The sequence below is a fragment of the Arvicanthis niloticus genome, chromosome 18 (genome assembly GCF_011762505.2).
Source record: "Arvicanthis niloticus isolate mArvNil1 chromosome 18, mArvNil1.pat.X, whole genome shotgun sequence".
In the NCBI taxonomy this organism is placed as follows: domain Eukaryota; kingdom Metazoa; phylum Chordata; class Mammalia; order Rodentia; family Muridae; genus Arvicanthis; species Arvicanthis niloticus.
Genome location: NC_047675.1, coordinates 48,373,753 through 48,398,759, shown reverse-complemented (window position 1 = coordinate 48,398,759; position 25,007 = coordinate 48,373,753). Strand labels below are relative to the sequence as shown.

General features: G+C 51.2%; 1 protein-coding gene across 1 annotated transcript in view; it reads left to right on the top strand.

The window, feature by feature from the left end:
• The window catches only part of Galns (galactosamine (N-acetyl)-6-sulfatase), a 29,977-nt gene that overhangs the window by 1,178 nt on the left and 3,792 nt on the right, over window positions 1-25,007 (top strand). The window contains exons 2-12 of the mRNA XM_034522205.2: window positions 4,669-4,792; window positions 5,692-5,766; window positions 6,431-6,533; window positions 10,022-10,165; window positions 11,452-11,518; window positions 11,625-11,752; window positions 12,130-12,269; window positions 15,507-15,610; window positions 19,060-19,196; window positions 19,886-19,988; window positions 22,931-23,052. Of these exons, the coding sequence (XP_034378096.1) occupies window positions 4,669-4,792; window positions 5,692-5,766; window positions 6,431-6,533; window positions 10,022-10,165; window positions 11,452-11,518; window positions 11,625-11,752; window positions 12,130-12,269; window positions 15,507-15,610; window positions 19,060-19,196; window positions 19,886-19,988; window positions 22,931-23,052 (1,247 nt within the window). The remainder of the gene's footprint in view (window positions 1-4,668; window positions 4,793-5,691; window positions 5,767-6,430; window positions 6,534-10,021; window positions 10,166-11,451; window positions 11,519-11,624; window positions 11,753-12,129; window positions 12,270-15,506; window positions 15,611-19,059; window positions 19,197-19,885; window positions 19,989-22,930; window positions 23,053-25,007) is intronic.

The window sequence follows — 25,007 nt, the reverse complement described above, 5'->3', positions numbered from 1 at the left end:
GGATTAAAGGCGTGCGCCACCACCGCCCGGCAGGTAAGTGGTTCTTTATTAGGAAGAAAAATATATACCTAAAAAGTCCTGTACATAAGTCTCACCACCATGAAAACTCTTTCCAGCTTCTATGTTCACTCTCTGGATGTCTGGCTCCTCAGACTCCTGTCCTGGTTGCTGATAGCAGACTTTGCACAGTAATGAGCACTACTGAATATATATATATATATATATATATATATATATATATATATATACATATATATGTATATACATGTATATATAGAGAGACAGAGAGGGAGACAGATTTTATATATATATATATATATATATATATATATATATATATATATAAAACCTTTCAGTATTAAGTCCTTTTAGAGCCAAATCACACTGGCTTGGTTTGTTTGTTTCCACTGGTGTGTTTGATCCAGAAGTACAGTACTGACTACAGACTTGTCTGTCAGTTTTCTGCTCTTTTCCAAATGACAGCCTGTGAGGAGAGGTCTCTGACACTCCCTGAGACTACTGAAGAATGCTGACTGACAGATTTTGGATAATCGAGTTAAGTAAATGGTCTCTTAGCCTTCATCTTTGAGTTCTTACTTTTTGTTTTGTCTGGTTTGATCTTGTTAGGTAGTGTTGGCTAGCCTGAAACTCACTCTGTAGCCCAAACTGGCCTCAAACTCAAGGTAATCCTCCTGCCTTAGCCTCCCCAGTGCTGGGATTACAAGCATGAACCACCACACCTAAAGACCTAACTGCTTTTCTGATGTGATGACTAGAAAATATAGTCACATGTAAGGCTCACAGTGCACTTCCATTGGGCAGCCCCAGGTGAGTAGAGAGGTTTTAGGTAACAGAATGTGAGTAGCAACGATCAGTTTACCTGAAGGTGGTTGACTAGGAACCACCACCACCAACTTCCAGATACCCTGGGGCTGTGGCAGGAGGGTTTTTTGGACCTGAATTCCAGAACATTCTATAAAATCTGAGTCTTGTTATATAGAGACTTTTGATACAAATGATAGGAAAGGAACTCAGTTAACCAGCAGACCTGGGAATCCCTGGCTCGACCACCTAGACAACAGGGTGCTCTGTCTTAAAGCAAGTAGGCCCCAGGCTTCCCCTTCATAAAGCTGCTATCTGTAAGCTGACCCCCAGGAGCCCCATGACAGCTCATGACAGCCCTGGGCAACTCCCAGCTCACCTAGACTACTGTCAGCAATCTTAGTGGAACAATGGCTTTTGCTGACTTGGACCTATTTCTGGGCCAAGCATAAGGAGGGGAGAATATCCCAGACTGTCCAACACGGCAGATGAGCCCATCTCTTGAAAGAACACTGGGAGCCTGGTGGTGGTGGCGCACGCCTTTAATCCCAGCACTTGGGAGGCAGAGGCAGGCGGATTTCTGAGTTCGAGGCCAGCCTGGTCTACAGAGTGAGTTCCAGGACAGCCAGGGCTACACAGAGAAACCCTGTCTCAAAAAATCAAAAAAAAAAAAAAAAAAAAAAAAGAAAGAAAGAAAGAAAGAAAAAAGAAAGAACACTGGGTAGGGAGGCATTCTGGGCTTATACTTGACCTACTCCAGGTTGCCTGTGCCAGGAGAGGCAGGGATACCACAAGGTGAGAAAAGTCCTGAGATGCTCCCTAGGTGGCAGATAAAAAGGTGGAGCCTCAACAGCCCAGGAGCCTCCAAACTAGTGCCCTCTCTACAAACCTGGCCCTTCTGCCCTCTATCTGCAACAGGTGCTTGTGTTTATGTGTGTCTGGCTTACCTAGGATGGCATGGCTCCCGGCTCCAGGCTTGGCACTGTCTGACTGTGTCAAGCTTAAGTTCTTGAAGGATTGCCACTGGTTTTGAAGGATTTAGATTGGTTGGCCATGGCACCGTCCTGCTCTGGTCACATCATGAGTGTCCAGGGGACATGTTTTAGGTAAACCCTGTTCCCTGAGTGCCTTGGGGGGGGGGATGGGTTGCTTCTCAGGCTGCCTGCAGAGGAAAGAAGGAGTCAGAAGAGGTCAGAGGAGGGAGGGAGTCAGGCCATGGTCAGGGAAATTTAGCTACTCTGACTAGCAATCAGGGGCTTTTTTTACTTATATAAGAACAAAAGCAGACTAATGAGTATCGAAAAAGTACAGATTATGTGTTTGATTATTTATAACACGTCCAGGATTACAAGTTTAGTTACAATTAGAAAATATAAACAGAATAGATTTTATCTTTTTAAATCTATCTATTTATTTAATGTATGTGAGTACACTGTCACTGTCTTTTTTTTTTTTTTTTTTTTTTTTTTTTTGGTTTTTTGAGACAGGGTTTCTCTGTGTAGCCCTGGCTGTCCTGGAACTCACTCTGTAGACCAGGCTGGCCTCGAACTCAGAAATCCACCTGCCTCTGCCTCCCAAGTGCTGGGATTAAAGGCGTGCCACCACCGCCTGGCTGTCACTGTCTTCAGACACACCAGAAGAGGGCATCAGATCCCATTACAGATGGTTGTGAGCCACCATGTGGTTGCTGGGAATTGAACTCAGGACCTCTGGAAGAGCAGCCAGTGCTCTCAATTGCTGAGCCATCTCTCCAGCCCCAGACCCTATAACTCCAATAGAAACAATCTAAAGAATGTTTCCTCCAAGGCAGACATGTTTGTTATTATATGACAACCTGCTTATAATAAGCTGGCAGTGCTTGTAGGATTTTTTTTATTATTATCATTTTATTTCATTTTTATATGCATAGGTGAGAGGGTGTCAGATCCCCTGGAAGTATAGTCACAGACAGTTGCAAGCTGCCATGTGGGTGCTGGGAACTGAACCTGGGTACTCTGGAAGAACAGCCAGTGTTCTTAACCACTGAGCCATCTCTCCAGCTTCCTTGTGTTGGTAGTTTTAAAGCACTCCAGACAAACCGAAAACATCTGGACCCATCTTTTTATGAATAGCAAACACTACTTCCTAACTTCTTTTAGTATATGTTTCAGCATCTATGCTGAAAGTAGGAAAGGTTTATTTTAGTCAATATGTCTTATTTAACTGAGTTTGATTCCTCCAGGGTATACCCTGTAGGACCCCCTATCTTTAAACCATATGTTCAGAGAGCCTAAGCCTGGAATGAAAACAGACCTTGAGTCTGTTTGTCAGATTCATAGTTTGCCATTTGCCTCTGTTTACTCTGCACCAATTGTAGTTTGAGTCTGCTCAGGAGCAGATACCCCTAAAACAATCCCGGAGTAATGACCTCATCCAGCTTTGTGCTTCTCTGTGCTTAATGATCTCCAGGGCATAAGGAAGGCTTCCCAAGAGTGGCCACATAAAGTTGGTTTTAGGACTTTCCTAAAAAGACTCAGACATAATTTTTCTCAGGAAAAGATATAAAGTGAGTCACAATGCAGGAAGTCAAGAGTGCAACATGCAGGGACCAAAACCCAAAAGTGAGAGACAGAAAGGCCAGGGTCACGGCTTTGCTGGAACTGTGTCCAGAACCCAAAAGCGAGAGACAGAAAGGCCAGGGTCGCAGCTTTGCTGGAGCTGTGCCCAGTGTCCAACAGCTATGCTGGCTTCATGACTCTCACCAGTTTCCAGTGGCTATGACTGTGTCACCTGAGAAGCTGCCATTGTAGACCAGGGGGTGGGTTCCCAAAGCTAGTACACTGAACAGTACAAGACCTATTCACCTGCCAGTCACATTGACTTGCAAAAGATTCTACAGCCAGTTTGTAAAAGTATAGCCTAGTTAGAGTATATGTGCAATCCCTTGCCCCCTCCCAACTCACATGGCAAGCCCTGCCTTGCAGCATGGAATGTGATTAGTTATTCCTCAAGACATACTCAGATGCGCCTACCACTGCCTCTTCCTCAGAAGAGCTGAGATTGAAGGCATGTGCCACCCCACCCCCTTGTTCTTAATTGAAATAAAATTCACAGAATACACCTCTTATACTGTGGGTTCTGTAGGTTGATTCTTTAACTCTGGATGACTGGAGGGTGGAAGAGAACATGTTTGTAGTAAGGAATGGGTTAAACAAGGGGTAGAAGCAAGCCTCTGGACTGCCATCCTCAGGAAGCCTATTGTGGGACGTTGCCCTCTGAGCACTGGGTATCCCCACCCTGGAGAGAGCGGTTTCCTGCACCTACCCTGTATTTATAGGTACCTTGATTCATGCAAAACACCACCTCCCTCTTTCACTGAGATCTTGCTCTGGATTCCCCTTGACTCCTCAGCTCCTGTGGTCTCTGTGGACCAGATCTAGCCCTTGTTGTTTAGAACAGATTGCCAGGGGCACTCGTGAAGTCACGGAGCATGAGTTTCAGTTCTGCGAGGCACACTGAGCCAGGCTGCCAGGCCATGTGGCTCTAAGCTCTGCTTTCAGAGGAACCTCAGCACTTGCTTTTGAAATTTGCATAACAGCTTTATGTTGAAAATAGACATGTATTCTTAGATACCAAGACTCTAGGAGTATACAGAGGTTGATCTCAGCTGGGGAGGAAAGCAAACACGGATACCATTCTAGATGGTGGTCAAACTGATACAGAGGTGCGAGCCAACAAGTTCCAAGTAGGCCCTGGAGCAGCTCTTGGAAGCTGCCAGGGTTTGGGTGAGCCCTGTGGCTCTTCCTTGTCACAAAAGAACCATTTGTGGAAAGGGTCCTCTCCTCATCTCTTTGATCTTCCCTGCAGATGGGGTGGGGTGACCTGGGTGTGAATGGAGAACCTTCCAGAGAGACCCCAAATTTAGACCGGATGGCTGCAGAAGGGATGCTTTTCCCAAGCTTCTATTCTGCCAACCCTTTGTGCTCACCATGTAAGTTGCTGCTGCTTCCCAACCCCACTCTTGGGACCCCTAGTCAGTCAGCACAGTCTGGCACGCCTGTCCCTCCAGCCCTGCTCTAGGTAGGACAGCATTTCTCAGGTGCCAGGAAGGATGCAGGTGGAATGAGGCCTTTGTCACTGATGATACTGGCTCCTGACTCTGAGTCCTCTGGCCAGCATGAGTTTGAAGCTTATTAAGACCCTTTAAGGGCAATAGCCTGCCCTAGCTTCTGCTGTTTGCCTCCCAGAATGCAAAGGTCACTCTGCCCCAAAGGAAGACTCGTGTCTGTCTTCCTAGAACTGCAGAGGGTTGTCTGCACTTCCTGGTCACAAGACACGGATGTTGTGGGGAGGCAGTGAGGCCATGTCCTCTTCCCAGGGAATGTTCCTCCTACTATACTGGTGTTACAGAAGTGCTGACATTATGGAAGAACAACAGTAGATATGATGAGCGGGCAGTAGGAGGCAGGTCGTGCGACCTACAGTCTTGTGGTTGTCCCAGGAGCAGAGCTGAGTAGCAGAACTCAGCTATGTACCCTCTGTCACCCTCAGGTCACTGTGCCATCTCCCAGTGCCGGGGCTCAGCGTACAGAGGCTAGAGGGATTGAAACACAACAGCTGGGCAGTGGTGGCGCACACCTTTAATCCCAGCACTCAGGAGGCAGAGGCAGGCAGATCTCTGAATTCAAGGCCAGCCTGGTCTACAGAGTGAGTTCTAGGACAGCCAGGGCTACACAGAGAAATAAAACCCAAGAGACACAGCAGCTTAGTGTCAACCTGATGCATTCAGGACAGACCCATCCCAGGAGCTGTGCACACGGGAGGTGCTGCAGAGCTGTCTGAGGCTCCTAAAGGATTTGTTTCACTGTCTGTTTTTATCCTTCTCTGTAGCTAGGGCAGCCCTGCTCACAGGACGGCTGCCCATTCGCAATGGCTTCTACACAACCAATGCGCATGCAAGGAATGGTATGCCTCCCTACCCCACCTCACCCCACATGGCCCTGCAGGTACCTCTGTCTACAATAGGGAAAGCTGGTGTCTTAGGCCTTCATGTGAGAGGGTTGGGCCCTAGGGTGGTGAATAAAGACAGCCTAAGGCAGAACTAAGTACCACAGTGCAGATCCCATGTCACAGACTTCCTCCCTGAATTGTCCCAATGAGAACCACACCGGTGCTGAGGCCCCTCAGGTATACCACATACCCACCACCACCCTTGACCTGCTCCTGGGGCACTGCCTGGCGTGACTCCTACTCCACTGGGAAAGCTATGGGGTTTTAGGTCAGGGCAGGGAAGTTCTAGAAACAAGGTCAAGATCTTGGCCAGGGTCTCTCAGGATAGGGTCCCAGATAAAGTGGGATTTCAAGTGGCCTCAAAGAAAGGGAACATGGAAAGAACCAGGAGCATAGCCTGTGGGGAACAGTATGATGTCGCATGGCAAATCAGGCTGGAGACATGAGAGACAGGTCAGAGTGGAGGCACCATAATACCATCCCCACCATGCTGGTGCTGACTGGGAAGGTCCTTGGGAACATCCTGGGAAGTGTCCCGACTGTGACCATGGTTCTGCATGTCTGCCTTAATGGGGCGGTGTGTGTATCCATTACAGAGATGTGGTACTTGTTCTTCCAGCTTACACACCTCAGGAGATTGTGGGCGGGATCCCTGACTCAGAACACCTCCTGCCGGAGCTCCTGAAGAAAGCAGGCTATACCAGCAAGATCGTGGGCAAGTGGTGAGTCCTCACCTCCCTCTTGAGAGGAGTCGAGTCTCAATTCTAGGTCCGTTTAGATTTTTGTAGGGAGTTTTTTTTTTTTGTTCTCTGAGGTGAGGTCTCAAGCTGATTTGGGGGTTCATGATCCACTGCCTGAGTCTTCCACAGGCTGAGATTATAGATAGCACCCGACTATAATGTCAGCAGGGAGCTTTTAGGAACTGGGTATTTCAGGCACACACATAGTACACAGATGTGCATGCAGGTAAAACATCCATGCACATAAAAAAATAAATAAATAAATATACCTTTTTTAAAATTAAAAAAGAAGAAGAAGAAGAAGAACTTGGTGTCTGAAGTGAGGAACTTGAGGAGCGCACATCTTTAACCCCAGCCCTCGGGAGGCAGGCACAGGCAGGCCTCTGAGTTCGAGGCCATTTTTGAGGTCATCCTGATCTACATAGCAAGCTCCAGGCCACCCAAAGCTACACCGTGAGGCCCTGTCTCACCTAACTAAAATTAAACTAAACAATCATGATCTCAAGTCCAGCAGGAGGTTGAGACACTAGCAGGAGGTTGAGACACCGGCCTCCAGGAGAGCTGTCTCAACAGGATGTTGAGCAAGCACTCAGCCATCTCTGCCCCACCCGTTCCTTTCCACCATGCTTTCTGCCTATCTGCCCCAGCCATGCCCAGTAAAATGGCGCCAAATGAGCCAGCCACACTGTTGCACACTGATGAGACAGTTTGCTGGCTGCCGGAGGGCTAAGCCATAAAGAAGCGGCTGAGCAGATGCAGGGGAGCAGTGGACAGTTGCATCTGTGGGATGAAACAGTTAGGTGGATAGGTGCTTTTGCTGCCCTGTGGCTGGTTTCCAGCCCTGACAGTTATCGCCTTCACTCCTGCAACGTCCCATGATCCCCTTATGGAACTCTCCCTAGCCTAAAGCCGAGCAGGCCCCTTCCCTCAGGATACCCTCCCCAGTCTCCTCTGTATCTATTGTCACCGCTCATGGCTCCCCTGCAGATAGTCTCTGAGTCTGTTACCAGTGACAGGGCTAGAGAACCTGATATCAGGAAATCAGGGGACCCAGAGGCTACCTAAGAAACACCTGTCACCTTTCGAGCAAAAAAGGGAACCTAGCTATAACATGGGATGTGGCAGAGAAGAGCTGACAGGCAAGAGGCACCTCCTCTCCTGCACAGACCCCCAAGCAGGTGGCAAGAGAGTCTAGGAAACCCTGGCAGCCAAGGGAGAGCAAAGAGCTGGAGGTCCCAGGGTAACCAGAGATTCCTGTGTCTTGCCTGACAGTTCTGCCAAGTCCTTAGCTTCCTGCTATCAGTGACTGGGTGGGCAGAGCTAAGCAGGAACAGAGTTTCTGCAGGGCTACTGCTCTTCCTGGATGAATTCTGATAGAAAAGAGGTGACCAAGAGAGGCAGCCGCACTGAACTCTGAGAGAGACACAGTGAGCAGGGGCTGGCAGTGAGTCCAGGCTCAGGCTGCAGGGAGAGTTTCAGTTGGTCCCCTATGAGCAGGGTTTAGTCCAGTGATATGGGCTGCAGCCAGGACTGCCCTGCTTCCTTCACGCAGACCTCATCTTCCTGACAGGGTCCTACTCAGACGAGCCTAGACTCCTGTAAGTCGACTGCATAATCTGCCAGCAGCCAAAGCGGGCAAGTGAGGCTGGAACACAAATCTCAAAAGACGGCCAGCCTACTCCCCAGTCCTGCTCGCCTCCTGGTTAGTGCCAACCGCCGCCATTAGTACCAAGTGCACAGACCTACAACCGTTTTCAGGCAGGACATTAGTGATCCTTCCCCTAAAACAGGCTTCAGGACACTGGACAGGGGCACAGGGGTCTTCCCGTCTGCCCTTCCATGTTTAGAGTGCCTCGCTGTGGGCCTGCAAGCATATCTGAAATGGAGGCCCTGGCCTCAAAGGAGAGGTTAGAGACTGTGTGAAGTCAGAGGATAGCTCTACAGGTTTTCTGTGTGCAGCCATCAGGCAGACCAAGCATGCAGAGCCAGCCATGCTGTGCCAGTCTCCCCAAGTGAGGAAACCGAGTCCTAGGCAGACATTCTTCCCTGAAGAGCAGGTAGAGTGCTACTGACCAGACAGTTCACCTCCCAAGACTTCTCTCCTGTCCCTTAATTCTACCTATAGAATGAGCACATGGTGACCTTGGGTCTGCACACTCTGCCCAGGGCCGCCCTGAAGCCCTGAAGCCCTTCATCCATGATAGCCTATCCCAAGTTACTCCACCTCAGGGATGCTACGTTGAAAGCTGTGCCTGAAAAAAAGGCTTACTCTGTGTGTGTGTGTGTGTGTGTGTGTGTGTGTGTGTTGGGGGGTATACAATACAGATAAACAGTTCCGGGTCCCAGGCTAGGGGATAATGGCACACAGCAGGGTTTAGAGTCGGTGTAGTCTAACGTGTACTCTGAAGAACAGGTGGGAGCTGGAGTTCCCAGGAAGGACAGGCCCTGCTTCAGGGATACCCTGGGTCTGCCAACCACCGATGCTAGGAGCTGGAGTTGGGATAGCAGCCCTCTGGCTACTAGTGGATGGAGGGCATGCAGCTAAGTGTCTCTGAAAGGAAAGGAGGCAGGATGGGAAAGCATGGGGTAGTGCCTGGCTGGCATGGGGTGTGGAGGTAGAAGGAGGGTAGGGCCTCACACAGGGGTCCTGTGGCTTTGCCTAAAGACATTTACCCTGTGAAGCTTTATTCTGTGGGCCCCTCAGGGCAGGCGAGCCTCACTCTCCAAACAGCTTGTACTATCATCAGAGTAGGCACGCTGCTGTATTCTGTTCTCACTCCCATATCAGTCCATGCCCTAGACGCTGAGGACAAGAGTACAGCCCCACACCAGTGTGTCGCCTTCCCATCCAACCTCCTCCCTGGTGAGCTCCCCTTAGCTGGCAGAATGCTCTGAGTTCATGTAAGAAACGGAGCTGTGAGCTACCTGGCTAGAAACCCGAGGACCTTAGAGTGTCCCTGAGGATAAAGGCTAGAGTGTCCAGAAGGAAGCTACTGGAGCCTGGAGAGAGCCGAGATGGGCATCTGAGTCCAGCTGGTGTCAAGGCATCCGGGAGATTTCTCCCCGTGCAACCATCCTTCAGGTCCATCCTTCCAGAATCCTGAAGGATCGCTAAACTCTTAGGTCTCGTGCCCAGATGCCTTTGGTTGCGCTGAGACACCCTCAGCTGTGCCCAGAAGCCCGTAGCTTTGCCAGGACACTCTGCTCTGCTGAAATACTCTAAGTCATGCCTGGATGCCCTTGGATGTGCCTGAAGCTCTAGGTGCTGTCATTGTCTGGAGCATACAGATGGGCTCCTGTGCTCCCTCGTAATGTGAAGTTTTATCCTTTGGTGTCTCGGTGCATCCAGACCGTGATGAGCTTGCCGCTCCTGTGCTTAGTAAAGCTGAGAGTGATGGATTGTTGCTGATCAGAACGTTAGAATGTCCCCAGTGAAGGGATCGCTGAAGTGTCTTGGTTCCTGTTTCTAGGCATCTGGGTCACAGACCCCAGTTCCACCCCCTGAAGCATGGATTCGATGAGTGGTTTGGATCCCCCAACTGTCACTTCGGACCGTATGACAACAAGGTGAAGCCCAACATCCCTGTGTACAGGGACTGGGAGATGGTCGGCAGGTAACAGACAGCCCCTTCCCTTCCCCCCTGCCCCATCCCCGTGGCTGTCACTTCTGTCCTTGGCCTTGGGTATTTGCTGAGGAACAGTGCTGATGTCCTTGAATGACCCGCTGGCATCCTATGTGGAGAGAGCGAGAGCTCTGTTTCCTAGGCCATTTTGCCCAAGGACCTCATGAGACTCACCTGAGGCTGTTTCTAACCAGTCCATAGTCATCGATTCCTTTCAAACATGTGACTCAGAGGACCTCCTGTATCTAAGATGTGGTCATAGCTTTGTATTTCGGGGGGTCTAGGACCTGTGTGCCCTCTTGGTGGAGTAGCTGTCATCCTCAACACTAAGTTGGCTTATGAGCTGCACACAGAAACAGACTGTGAAGCTAAACTGATGTGAGAGCCACTCCAGGGACTGCCACTGTCATCGTGAGAAGAGGTCCTAGTCAGGAGGGGAGCCAAGCATTGCCCTCTTAAAACTGAGTGCGTTCTATCTTCAGGAGCTATTGAGGGGCCTTTGGGGTGCCCAGTGACATGTACCCCTCAGCAGGCTATAGGACGTCTTCACCTCTCACAAAGCAGCCTCTGGAGCTGGGAGGATGGTTCAGTTGATGAAGCTTCACAACACAGGGACCTTAGTCCTGTCGTTGGTGCTGGTGTAAAAAGCTGGACAGGATGGCATGTCTTTGTAATTCCAGTTCTGGGGAGGCTGAGACAGGAGGATTCCCTGAGGTTCACTAGCCCACGAGTCTAATTGGTGAGCTCAAAGCCAACAAAAGACTCTGGCCCAGCATGGCAACACACCCCTTTAATCCTAGTACTTAGGAGACAAAGCAGGCAGATCTCTGTGAGTTAGAGACCATCGTGGCCATCGTGGCCTGCTTTACATAGTGAGTTCCAGGCTAGCCAGAGCTATACAGTAAGTCCCTGTCTCAAAAACATTAATAAGAGAGAGAGACCCAGCTCAAAGGATATTGTCCCCCATCCTACATACATGTACATACATGTGCACCTACTGCACGAACACCTGCACTTACATGTGTACCTATATACATATATGCACACATGCATACACTCAGCTACACCTCCTGACCTTGTCTCGTCTCTGCAGCACACATACCAACTTGTTCTACACTCATCTGACATGCTGGGGTCATCGTGGCCTTGTCACCTCAGACAGGATCATCACCCAGGAGCTGGGCATGCTTCACATGGAACATCCCTGACTTTTCAGTGAAATCGAGGAAGGAAGGTGCTTTCTTGACTAAATTCTGATACTTGGTTTTTGCTTTCAGATTTTATGAAGAGTTCCCAATTAACCTGAAGACCGGGGAAGCTAACCTCACCCAACTCTACTTACAAGTAAGGCTGAGTGGGCTGGGCGAGGCAAGGAGCCAGGAGGAGGAAGCTGGGGAGGCTGGGGGATGAATTGGCCTGCAGCAGAGGAGAATGGAGGCCTTTTCCACAGGAAGCTCTGGACTTCATCCGGACACAACATGCAAGGCAGAGTCCCTTCTTCCTCTACTGGGCTATCGACGCCACGCATGCACCGGTGTATGCCTCAAAACAGTTCTTGGGTACCAGCCTTCGAGGGCGGTGAGTCGTAACCCCCACGGAGGCCTTCAGTTATACTGAGGATCATCGTGTAGCTGGTCTGGGCCATTGTGGAAAGTCCAAAGCAGCTGGGATTCTTTCCGATGGTGGAGATGCTGACACATGAGGCTGGGTTCAATCCCCACCACCATAAAAGAAAGATACAAAGCATCATTGCCTTTGAAACCTCCTCCAGCCCAAGATCATCGATGAAGGGGTACTTATGTCCGCATTGTTGGCAATGAACCGTTTGTACTGAGCCAGAACTTCCCCTGAGAAGCAGCTAGCTGCCCCACTGGTCATCTCTGGAGTGACAAGATTAGTGTTTGGGTCACACTCATGCCCTTGTCTGCCTGGTAGAGTGCCATCTTTCCCTGCAGGTATGGCGATGCTGTTCGGGAAATAGATGACAGTGTTGGAAAGATCCTGAGCCTTCTGCAGAACTTGGGCATCAGTAAGAACACATTTGTCTTCTTCACATCTGATAACGGTGCAGCCCTCATTTCTGCTCCCAAAGAAGGTAAGTTCTGTTTCCTATCCTCCGGCCCCAGGTTACTGGCTAGAAAGTGACTCCCAGACCTCCCAGAATAGAGTATGCAGCAGCAAGGTCTTGACCCTGCTGACTCGGGCCTGGCGTGTGTTTGCGATTTTGAATCTTCTGGAAGAAAGAAAAGGCAAGTGTCAGGAGGGAGGAAATGTCTCAGGAAGATCCTTACCTGCAAGAAGCCAGAGTTTCCAGCAGCCCCAGGCTACAGGAGACTGGCAGTCAGGGCTTTGGCAGAACACCTGGTGGTTCTTGGGTACAGCGGTTTGGCTGCTACACAGATGGCAGGAATAACACCTTCATCCTTGGGAGCCGTCCAATGGGTGAATCCGAGACAGTTACCCATGATGCTCAGCAGTCAATCCAAGGTTCCCTGTCAAGGCTGAGGGCCCAGTAATCTCCGCAGCCTGTCCCGCCCTTAGGCAGCCTAGGCTCTGATACCTCAGGTGACTCAGTCAATCCTATACCCAGTGCCCTGGGGCTTCCTTGTTTCAGGTGAACAATCCCAGTACAGCCTTCATAAACCAAAGAACAGCTGTTTGGTAATAGAAAAGACCAAGTCTAGCCAGGCTGACCTGGAGGCTCTCCTTGCCCAGCTCTATGGGCAGGCTTAGTTCTTTTGTTGTTGTTGTTGTTTTGTTTTTTGTTTTTTCGAGACAGGGTTTTTCTGTGTAGCCCTGGCTGTCCTGGAACTCACTCTGTAGACCAGGCTGGCCTCGAAGGGCAGGCTTAGTTCTTAGGCAAGCTTTCCACATACATCTCAGAGAAAAGAGCAGGACCCCATCACCTCCCAGAAGCTCAACTGCTACCTATTTGGCCAACTCTCAGGGTAGGAAGGTGCCTGGCAGAGGGAAATGGTATCATTTCTAACAATTACCTCAAGGTCTTGGCACCTGCTCTCCTGTGTAGTAGGTCAGAGGCCATCCTGCATCTAAGGTAGAAGATGGCAGCCATATAAATGATGGCAGAAAGTCTCTGGAGTCTGTCAGCTCTAGGCTATAAAAAGTGAAGTGTGCAGGCTAGGATACAAGCGGAGTCTGAAGATGATCAGACAGGGCAAACAGAAACTGGTTCTCACCACAACTGCGCAGCTTTGAGGAAATCGGAAAGAGAATAAATATTATGCCACGTTGACCAAAACTGGTGTCCACCACCATAGCGGCAATAATATTAATCTGGGCATCAGTTCAAATTTCTAATATGCAGTTCAATTATTTCAAAGCGGAAAATACCGTGGAGTATGTACGCTGGCTAGCATTGACCCATGCTACCACTGATCAAGCCTGAACAGATTGATGCAAAGCAAACCACGAAAGGTTTTCTTCAACAAAACTTGTCAGAGTTTGATTTTAAAACGTTTCTTTAAAGATTTATTTATTTTATTTATGTGAGTACACTATCACTGCCTTCAGACATACCAGAAGAGGGCATTGGATCCCATTACAGATGGCTGTGAGCCACCATGTGGTTGCTGGGAATTGAACTCAGGACCTTCTGAAGAGCAGATGGTGCTCTTAACTACTGAGCCATCTCTCCAGCTCGATTTTAAAACATTTTTAAAAAACTAATTAAAGCCCCATATGCTCATACCTATCTTAAGAAGTAGAAATAGAATACGGTCGTCTTCAGCCCAGGTATCTTCCCCCCGACACAGATCTCCTGCTACCTGCAGATCTCCTTACTGGTACCCATGCCTGTTTCTTATTGGCACAGTTAGGCTGGCTCGGGATTGGGGTGAACAGAGCTTCTGGGCTTCTGATCTGATGTCTTTCCATGCTGCTGTGTCTGCTGCATACAGAGAAGAGGCGGGGTTCCACGGAAGCCACAGGGCACAGTGACTGTCATTTCCATGGGATGAGAGTTCTGTTTTTGACTTTTCACTAGGAAATGCTTTGCTCCTCCCTGTCCCTGTGTCTTGGGGGCCTGAATTGGAGCCTCAGCAGCTCGTACCATGACATCTGTCTCTATGGAACAGGCCCACCTGGCTCCAAGACCCTGGGAATTCTTGCTCGTGGTGTCTAGGATTGAGACAGAAAGGAGTTTTATCCCTGATAGTTTCCCCACAAGCTCGTTTAGGACCTAGTGGCTTCAAACTCCAGCTGTGTACCCTCCCTTACACACTGAGTAAGTCCAGAGGGCATCTGGGGAGGCCACACAGCTGTGTGCCCTGCCCTACACACTGAGTAAAGTCCAGAGGGCATCTGGGGAGGCCACACAGCTGTGTGCCCTGCCCTACACACTGAGTAAAGTCCAGAGGGCATCTGGGGAGGCCACACAGCTGTGTGCCCTGCCCTACACACTGAGTAAAGTCCAGAGGGCATCTGGGGAGGCCACACAGCTGTGTGCCCTGCCCTACACACTGAGTAAAGTCCAGAGGGCATCTGGGGTAGGCCACACAGCTGTGTGCCCTGCCCTACACACTGGGTAAAGTCCAGAGGGCATCTGGGGAGGCCACATTTTACGTAGGACCCTCCCCAGTACATGGTGCCTGTGAATATTAGCTTCTAAGAGCACTAACTGAAAGCATCAATAAGTCTCTGTGGCCTGTGACAGGAAGGGGCTTCTGCGGCTGTTTCTTGTTTCTGAGCAGTGGCTCCTCCTGGGCTGGTGGCTTTAGTGAGGCAAGAATTTTCTGTTCTCTTTGGAAAGCGGCAGCCAGAGCATCTGAGCTGCCTGGGTCAGAGCCGCCCAGGGTTCCTGACTCCTGTCTGCAACCTGAGCTCATCCTCCTGGTTCTTTGTCTCTGTCATGACCTCAGGACTCAAATGCGCCTAACAAAGAGTTCAGAAGTCAGGACAGGCCACTTGCCAGCGAGGAGGGCTGTGTGTCTGATCTCCCAGAGGGCCTGGGCCCTGACATCTCTTTTTTTTTTTTATTGGATATTTTATTTACATTTCAGATATTATCCCCATTTCCCCTACCCCTACCCAGAAACCCCCTATCCCATCCCCCCTCCTCCTGCTTCTATGAGGATGTGCCCCCACCCACCCACTCCCACCTTCCTGCCCTCGAATTCCCCCACACTGGGGCATCCAGCCTTCACAGGACCAAGGATCTCCTCTCCCACCCGTGCCCGACAAGGCCATCCTCCCCTACATATACAGCTGGAGCCATGGCTCTCTCCCTATGTGCTCCCAGGCTGATGGTTTACACCCTGGGGAGAGCTCTGGGCCCTGACATCTTAGGCTGATGGGTGGTGACTCTCATCCTCAGGTGGCAGCAACGGTCCCTTCCTGTGTGGGAAGCAGACTACATTTGAAGGCGGGATGAGGGAGCCTGCGATCGCATGGTGGCCAGGGCACATTGCTGCAGGCCAGGTAAGTCACCATGCCACACTGAAGATGTGTCTGCTACAAGGTCTCAGGGGCATTGGTGTCTGTGCCCAGGTGATAAGGAGGCTTCTGTGTCAATTGACTGCCCATGTTCTATAGATTTACTACAAGGTACAGCTGCGACCCTAGATGGAACCCTGATGTCTTTGTAGCAAAGACTAGAAATGGGGCCTCAGGTGGGTGTAGTGTGTATTCTTCTGAGGCCTTAGTCTGGCCACCTTCATGCGAGACAGCACCCTCAACCCCAAGCCCTGGCCCCAAGTAGGTCACCCCTTGTCTAAGAATCCACCGTAGTCAGCACACTAAGTGCTTGATACTGAGAGGAACCTTTACGTCACTGCTCCTCGGCTGGTCTCTTTCCCCAGTGATCTTGGAGACAGCGTCTCCCTCTGGGTTCCTCGGTTTACCCTGCAATGGTGAATCTTCCGCTCATATACTTGGGGCTGGACAGAATAGCTGGCTCTAACAGTCAGGAGTGGGGATCTACTGGCCTCTGTGACAAGTCATGGGGCTGGCTCCTCAGAGAGTCTGGGACAGATCTGTTCCTTAGCTCTTGGCCTCTGGAGCTAAGTGCTAGGCTAGCCTTCCCCCTTCTCCTTAATTCCACCCTCTGCTTCTCCATTTGTCTGCTGTGACTACTGGCTCTCATGGGCAGTACAGGCCAGTTGAAGCACATCCTTAATCCCTCCTTCTCTCTTACGTCCCCATTAGTGGGATCCTAGAGCCACAAAGTGCAGGGATGGTAATGCAGATAGATGTCCCTGGCGGCTGTCATTCTGCCCGCCATGGTCCTTACCCTTCCTTCTAACTGCACATGTCTGGAAAGGGAAGCCCAGAGAGCTCACCTGTCCAGCCTGCCAGCCACGAGGGCAGAACTGCAACCAACCATCCATGGGACCTGCACCCCTACCACCATGCTCTGGACAATCTCTATGTGTCCCCAGCAACAACTGGGACCTGCCCTCAGTATCGAGCTTCTAAACTAGACCTGACTGAGCCTCTGCCCCTTATTACCTACCCTCTGCCTAGGACTCCCAGGACACACTAATCCCCAGAGCCTTGTAGGCTGGTGGCTCTCCCAGTTGGTTGACCAGGCCTGCCTGTCATCTGGCCAGCTCCCTCTACAGAACAGAGCGCCTGTGGCAGTAAACACATCACATGTAGACGAAGCATGGCTAGTGGGATAGTAGTGTACACTCAGACTGGCCACCACCATCTGACCCTTAGGAAAGGGACCTGGCCCACAGCTGAACCTGCTCTTCAAGTCCCGGTGCCATCTCTGCCAGTCCTCATGTAGCTGTGTTGTCACTGGGTGAGAAATGGGACATACATGAGGTGTTCCTGGGAAGGGACACTTGGCATGGCCTCTGTGTCCTTCCCATGAGGAACCATATCCAGTCCCGGGTTACGCCCCTGACCTGGCACTGGCAAAGCTCTCACAGACCCAGGATGCCTAACGTACTCTGCTTATGTCCCCTGGGTTCAAAGCATCTGCTTCTGTAGCTCTTCCTGCCGGGTACCCTCAGGAGGCACCAGCTGAGAAGGGAGGTTTCACACCTCCCTTGCCTTCTGAGGAAAGAGGAGCAATGCTCCAGGGCTACGGCTTCCTTTCCACTGTGTTCCCCACAAACTGGGATTCGGTCTGTGCTCTGTGATAACTGAGATCCTTACTTAAACACCCTGACGTGTCTACCTTGAAGCAGACGCTGATGCTGCACCTGGCAGCAGCTGTATGTAATTGCAGCCTTTGATCCAGCTTCATCTCAAAGGAGCTGACAGCGTCCTCCTGCTATCAGACACACAAGCAGCTTGTGTGCACTCAGGTGCATGCAGTGGCAGTCAGACCCCCTCCTTCCAATCACCTCAGTCATGCAACACACTCCCTTCCTTCCCCTTTCCTCTTTTCTGGAGGGAACTACCCGGAAGAGGCCATGAGCCATTCAGAAAGTTCTCCGTACCCCCACAAAGGCCTCAGAAGGCCTCTGTTTTTCCCCTGATACCATAGGTAGGTTAGAGCATGCACCTACAAGAATGCCCTATTCCCAAGCAGGCTCTCTAGAAGAACAGCCATGTCAGACAGGGACCTTCATTACATGGTAAGGGTCATATCTGTTAGATGTCAGGGCAGGGAGTGAGGAGACGAGAGTCTCAGCGGCCTCGACAGATGAGACCGCTTATTTCAAACCGTGAAAGATGGACACTTTGCCATGGGAAAGAGAGGCCTGCAGGGGCTGGGGGAGCTGGCTACGATCTTTTAAAGGGGGAGGGTGGGCCGGGCGGTGGTGGCTCACGCCTTTAATCCCAGCACTTGGGAGGCAGAGGCAGGTGGATTTCTGAGTTCGAGGCCAGCCTGGTCTACAGAGTGAGTCCAGGACTGTCAGGACTACACAGAGAAACCCTGTCTCGAAAAAACAACAACAACAACAACAAAAAAAAAAAAAAAAAAAAAAAAAGGGGGGGGGGGAGGGTGTGGGGTCTGGGAATGAGGAAACAGGCTCTACTGCAGAGAGTGCATGCAGATTGCAAGAGTCTCTCCTGAGGCTGTTTGTCCAGACAAGGCCATTTTATCTTTAGAAACTGCCTCCTCCCCAACCCCCATCAGGATACAAGTGAAATGTGACTGAGTTAGGCAAGGACAATAAGGGGTTTCCACATGGAGGGAGGGAGGGAGGGGTCAGCGAGCCTTAGCAGGGTCTGGTCAAGTTCAAGTCTTATTCAACAAGATCTCCAGCTGGCACAGTTGAATGAGGGCCAAGCAAGGAGCAGTAAGAGAGGTCTATCTAAACTGAACTCCAGCTGAGGTCCTGACAGGCTGCTGTGGAGTCATGTCTTCCTAGAGGACCACAGATGTATCTTCTCGGGACTGTGCTCACCCCACACTGACCATCAAGCCACAGAGGTCAAGGGAAAGAGATGAGCACACTTTGGTCCCCAGCACAGCGGCACTGAGAGGTTATTGGGGGTAAGCGAGCCAGTGAAGGAACTCACTGTTCCAGAGGAGGCAGAGCCCACAAAAGACCCCTCAACCTTGAGAGGTGAGACCCTTGTGTGTCTCTGTGGGAGGAGATGGAAGAGGAGGAGGAAGAAGAGGATGAGGAAGAGAAGGAGGAAAAAGAGGAGGAGGAGCTGTAGCATTCCAGGTCTAGCTATAGCAGCTGATCCATATATGGTAGGGGCAGTGAGACATGAGAGTGACCTGACTCTGGGGTCAGACATTCAGTTTAAGTCCCATCTGCCACCTACCAGCCCCATGACTCCCCTTAACCCTGGCTGTGCCCCCCCCCCATGGCATGTGGCAGGTGTAAGTGTTGGAGCGTTAGTGCATGTTTGCATACCTAGAGGAGGAGAATCGGGTGCTCACCACTCCAGGCTCCAGCCCCCGAACACCATCTGGTCAGGATGGGGTGTCTCAAAGATTACCCCATCCATTTCAGGTCAGCCACCAGCTGGGAAGCACCATGGATCTCTTCACCACCAGCCTGTCCCTTGCAGGCCTGAAGCCCCCCAGCGACAGGATGATTGATGGGCTTGACCTCCTCCCCACCATGCTCCAGGGCCAGATGATGGACAGGTTGGTACTAGACAATATCTGTTCCACCCCTAGTCCCGCCCCCTTGTCTCAGTGCCTCATGATGGAGTCCAGAGCTAGAACTTCCTGCACAGGCTATAACTTCCTCACTGGCTAGCTATGACCATATGAAAGGAAGCAGGGGAGATGCTGGAGCATGGGGAGACAAGATGGAACCTGAATCCTATAGGTGGACCTGGGAAAGGGACCAGTCCAGGCCCATCAGGGCACTGGGAAACCCTGACTCTTAGGAAAGCACCTTAAGACTTCGGGATGGGAGGTGTCCTTCCAGCAAGTGTTGGCTTTTCCTAGTTCCAGACCCACTTCCAAGAAGGGGATCTCACTGTTAGCAACTCAACTCCTTTGTCAGCCCCATTTCCTAGGGCCTGGCTTTGCCTCAACAAGAGCCAGGGCCAGCCAGGGCATGACTCAGGTCAGTTCCTGCAGCCTTGTTGGTTATCACACACATCGGGCCAAGTAGGACCCCAGGACTTCATGTGTGCCAGGGAATCATTTTCCTGAGCCACACACCCCAGTTCCCCCCTAGTTTTGTACTCTGTGGCCTTAGCACATCTTTAAAGTATCAGCTGATACCAACCTGGAGGTATGGGCAGCTCACCACTCCCCAGTCAAAAGCTCCACGTGTAAGCACACAGACTTGGTCTTCACTCTTTCTCTCCTCAACACAACAGGCCCATATTTTATTACCGTGGCAGCGCACTGATGGCAGTCACTGTTGGCCAGCACAAAGCGCACCTCTGGACTTGGACCAACTCCTGGGAGGAGTTCAGACAGGTACAGACCCCTGGATACAGCCCCTCTGGGAAGAGAGACCGCTGGAGAACTAGGTTGAATCTGTCTCTCAGCTACCATCAAGGGAGGCACCATTGCCCCCACAGCCTCCCTCCCTTGTGTGGCCCTATGGGTCCCGCCCATTCTTAGTTTTCATGTCCAGATGTAGAGATTGGGCACGTGGGCTCTGGAAAATTCTAGGGTTATATGAGTGGTATCCTGCTGGGGGCAAAGACTCTCTCCTGGGATGTCCCGCCTTTATAGGTGGTCTTCAGAGAGCACAAAGTCCAGGTTCAGGCAGAGGGCTTCACTGTCTCCCATGCCTCGAAGGCTCTACTCAGCACTCTTCTCTTGCTCCATCCCAGGCTGACAGCCTCAGTGGTGGCCTGCCCAGGCCCAGATGCTGATGGCCGCAGCTGGGGACATCAGTATCTACATCCTGTGTCTGCTCAAGGTCTGAAGGTGAAGTGCCACAGGGCACACAGCCTAGGCCTCTGCTAGCCCCTCGGCCCATGTGAGGCTGCCTTAGTCCTGTGTCCTGCAAGCTGATGGTCCTACCTCCCCCACCCCCTCAGGCTCTGTAAGGTCCTTAAGCACATGAAAACTTTCTAATGTGCCTTAATAGGGAAGAAAATCACTTAATGAAAAGCTAAATGCTAGAACATTCTGAACAAACGAGGAAGCAAACTGCAAATGTCTCAGCTCAGGAGGCTCCAGCTAGGCAGGGCTCTGGGCTGGGCAGAATGCCAGGCTGCACTGGGTATGTGTGGGCAAGTGAACAGTGCACACCGCGGTGGACGTGTGGCTATGACTCAAAGGCACTGACTCCTCGGTGCCTGGTTTGGAAGTTTGACGCAGCCTAGGACAGTGTCCATGCCCCCTGCTTTGCCCATCCTTTCTGAGCCGGGCTGCCTGAGGGCCATCCTAAACTTTCGTCTGCCATGCCTCAGAGACAGTGTCCTTTGAGGGTTTCTATTGCTGTGATAAAACACCGTGACCAAAAAGCAAGCTGGGGGAGAAATGGTGTGGCTGGTGCCTACACTTCCACACTGTAATCCATCACTGGACAGGAGTCAGACAGGGCAGGCACCTGGTCCAGGGGCCACACCACACTGCCCGTGTTGAAAGGGGTCTCTGCAGCATCCATGGAGTGAGGAGAGCAGATCCTGTTAAAGAGATAGAAAACACCAAGACGAGATCACCTGAACTACTGAGTTGTAATTAGCCGAGCTTTTTCTCGAAAACTGCAGCTGTCGGTCAGTTCCCTTGGTCAGATTCAGCACTGAGGCCCAGATAAGGGCGGTTTTTAAAGACAAAGGCTACAATCTGCCCCAGCTGGGGTTTGCTTCAGGCGTGAGAGAACACCCAGGTCTTTTGCCTTCACTCCTGGATTCCTGGTGTTGTCTTAACAACCTCAGATTCTAGCTTCAGACCTAAGATGGAGGCCTCAGCTGCTATATCTGAACTTTCATCTCTTGGGAGAGCGAGTCAATCTGAGGGTTGTGTCGTCCTCTCCAAAGTCAGCACGTGATTTCTAGCAGCCTGCCTGTCCCCATCCCGCTGTGCATGCAGAGCCAGGCCAGGGTCCGGCTCTGTGGGGAAGATGAAGCAGGCTGACTTTCCTGCAGAGCCCTGAGGGTGAGGCACTCAGACAACAACAGTTGTAAGAGAAACCCTAGACCAATTAGTGGGATCTTAATTAAATAGCTTATTTGATTTGCATCCAAATTACAATTTACGAGTTCCATCTAGACTTCTCCACTAACTGTTTGGTATTTTCCTGCTAACTGTGGTAGTTTCCTGCTGTGCGTTGTGTTTGTCCCCTGGCAGGGCACTCTAGGAGGCCCAGATTCTGGAACCCACTTTGACTATAATGTAACCTGTCCTTTTAGTCCCCAACTTGGCGCTGCAGCTCTGTGCAAATTGGAACTTCATAGTCTATGGCCTCCCTGTTTTATAGACTGTAAAGTGCTACACCGACCAGCTGTCCATCACAGGGGTGTTCTACAAGGTGTTACAGACATGTGCTTAGTGAACCACACTGCTTATCAAATGTAAACAGACCCTACAGTAAGGTCTCCCATTGACGAGGTGGCTGACACTAGGGCACCTGAGTCACGGCTCCCGTCCGGGACTGTTGGAGTCGTGATTAGGGGCATTCTCCATTCCTTCATCAGTCCACCCCAAGGAGTAAGCAGAGAGATCTGGTAGGGCAGATCAAGGGCAAAGGACAAGTTTGTACACAGGACCCATTGTGATGGAGTCAGGCTGCACCCCGAGAGGTAGCTGCAGCCGCCAAGCTGAGAAGACTGCAGGGACTGGCTGCGTGTGGACCCTGTACGTCTGAATGCCGTGGTCATGATAACACAGCCTGTGACCGTCCCTTGAGCCTGATGTTCACGGCTGTTTTGTCCCTTGCCTCCAGCTCTCACGTTCAGCTCTGGGTCTGTGTTCTCTCAGCTTTCAAGCAAAAGGTCCTTCTTCCTGTCTTGGCCTAGTGACTCACCCTGACTCATCCATCACCTTATGAGAGGCCCAGGGTTCTCTCTGGCCACATGCTGAGAGGGCTTTAGGGTCAAAATCAAAGCGTTAGACTGTCCAGACTGTTTCACTTGTTTTGAGGCAGGGTCTTGTGTAGCTCAGACTGACTTCAAACTCATGACATTGCCTCTATCTCCTAATGCTGAGTTACAGCCTAGCTGCCCAGACTATTATAAAGAAACGTTAGGGAGACGCCCAAAGTGAGCTGCAGAGCAGCTCTCCGTCTGAAGCTTTCTCTCTCAGCCAGGAGGTGGCTATGCTCTACCCGACTCATGTTCACTCCCCAGCGGATACCGCAGTACCGGGTGTGGGGGATGTATGAGAAGCAGGACTAGCAGGGCATCTCTGTGGCATGGGCTTCTAGCTCCGGGCTGCTCACTTACTCTCTGTGCCTCTCATTGCAGGGCATTGACTTCTGCCCCGGGCAGAATGTTTCAGGAGTCACAACCCACACCCAGGAAGAACACACGGAGTTACCCCTGATCTTCCACCTGGGACGTGACCCAGGCGAGAGATTCCCACTCAGGTGAGGCAGGGGTTTCTTTCTCCCTAGGGGCGTCTCCCTAAGGTTTCTTTATAGTAGTCTGGGCAGCTAGGCTGTAACTCAGCATTAGGAGACAGAAGTAGGAATGTCGTGAGTTTGAAGTCGGCCTGGGCTACACAAAGCCCTGCCTCAAACTCCACTGCAGAGAAGATACAGGTCAGACAGGCCACAGGTGAGAACCACGTCTGGGTGCTCTGCCTTCCGTGGAGTCGCTCCTCTGGTCTCACCGGGGATGGATGCCTTCATGAGGAGATGAAAAACACAGACATGGAACCTGAACCCCGGGTGCCTAAGCAAGGCTCTCAGAAACTTCCATCTCTACCTTAGGCATGGCTGCCTTGCTCTCTGGGAGCTCTCCTGCTTTCTCTTCCTGGTTGCCTCTCACCCCCCCCCCTTCTGGATCCAGTTCATCGACAGCCCCAGCAATGGGTTCTATACTTTAAGCTACCTTCAGGGACAGCTAAGGGCAAGGGAGTCAGGCATAGGATATATCCATCCTTACCAGCTAGCCCTGGGTCTGACAAGAGGGAAAGACTGGGGGTGAGGATCTCCAAGGACTGGATCCCAGATTCTGGAGTAAACTCCTTCAGACAATGACCAGTACCCTGAAGCTGAGGGTGCCTAGTGGCCTCCACTGGGCAGGAGACTTTGAACTCAAAAGTCATTATACCTGGCTAACCACAACGACCAACACTGGTGAGTTATTGCAGGGTTCTATCCCTGCATCCCTCCTAGCTTCCCCTATTCACAGCATCCACGACCAGTGAGTGACTGGCATCACATCCACCCAAGTCCAGATCTACTAACAGTCCTCAGCTGGCTTGAGCCCAGTTCACCCTGGCTCTCAGGAGGCTAACACGGCTCCCCTAGCAGGAGGATAGGTGCCTTGGGTCTTGCAATACAAGTTCTGTGTCCTGTAGCATTTCTGCCAGGTTAGAAAACACAGCCTTCTGCTCAGTGACAGGCCAGGACTTGCTAATGGGACACAGAGAGGGCTTTGAGACAACAGAGAGCTCCCAGAGGCTGCTCCTACGTTCTGCATGAGTCTGAGGTGCGTCTCCAGCACCTCAGAAGACACGCTTTTGGAAATATGGTCTTACAGATACCATTGAGATCAAGGTGACAGTGGGGTCATCGTGGATAGGGGTGGGGCATTATTCTGAGAGAAGAAAGGACACAGACACCAAGGGGAAAGTCTGCTTAAAGAAAAGGCGGAAATAAGCCAAAAGGCTGGACCAGGCAGGAAGGAGCCTCTCAGGTCCTCTAGAGGAAGCGTGGCCCCGAAAAACCCTGACTTTAACCTTCTGGCCACCAAATGTGGCTGTGAAGAGCTTCCTCTCCCTTCCCTTGGGCAGAGACTGGTGTTTCCTCAAGGCCCACTAGGACATAAATGTTGTCACAAACCAAAGGAGTTCCTGTGGCATGGGGTGGTGGGCTGCAGGGTTGATGGGCAGGGCTGTCCTTTGAGCTATGTGCCGGTGTGATTTGCCACCCCACCGCTGGCCTCATGCCCTCAGGGTCTGCCCAAAGATCATAGTGCCTCTCAGTGACGCCAGCTCTGCTCACCCACATCCAGCTTGTGCTCAGCAGTCTGGGTCCTTGGGGAGTTGCTCATCCCAGATGCCTCTGCCCCGGACCTGTTCACTTCCTAGAGGTAGCCAGACTCCGTGAAGGCTGTGAGTTCCACCCCCGCAGCAGCTATCCAGCCCCTACCCTAAAGTCACTTCCTAGTCCAAAAACATGCCTCTCACAAGGAAAGACAGGTGACTTTCTGGAGAGAACGTCCCCATGAAGATGGTCTATGAATAACTCCGCTGCCTCTTGCTTCCCTGTACGGACCCTCTCACATGGCCAAGTGACAGTCACAGACCAGGAGCCTTGGGACACAGTCCTCAGCACTAGCTGACCGGAGGACAATGGATGTATTTGGCCACAGA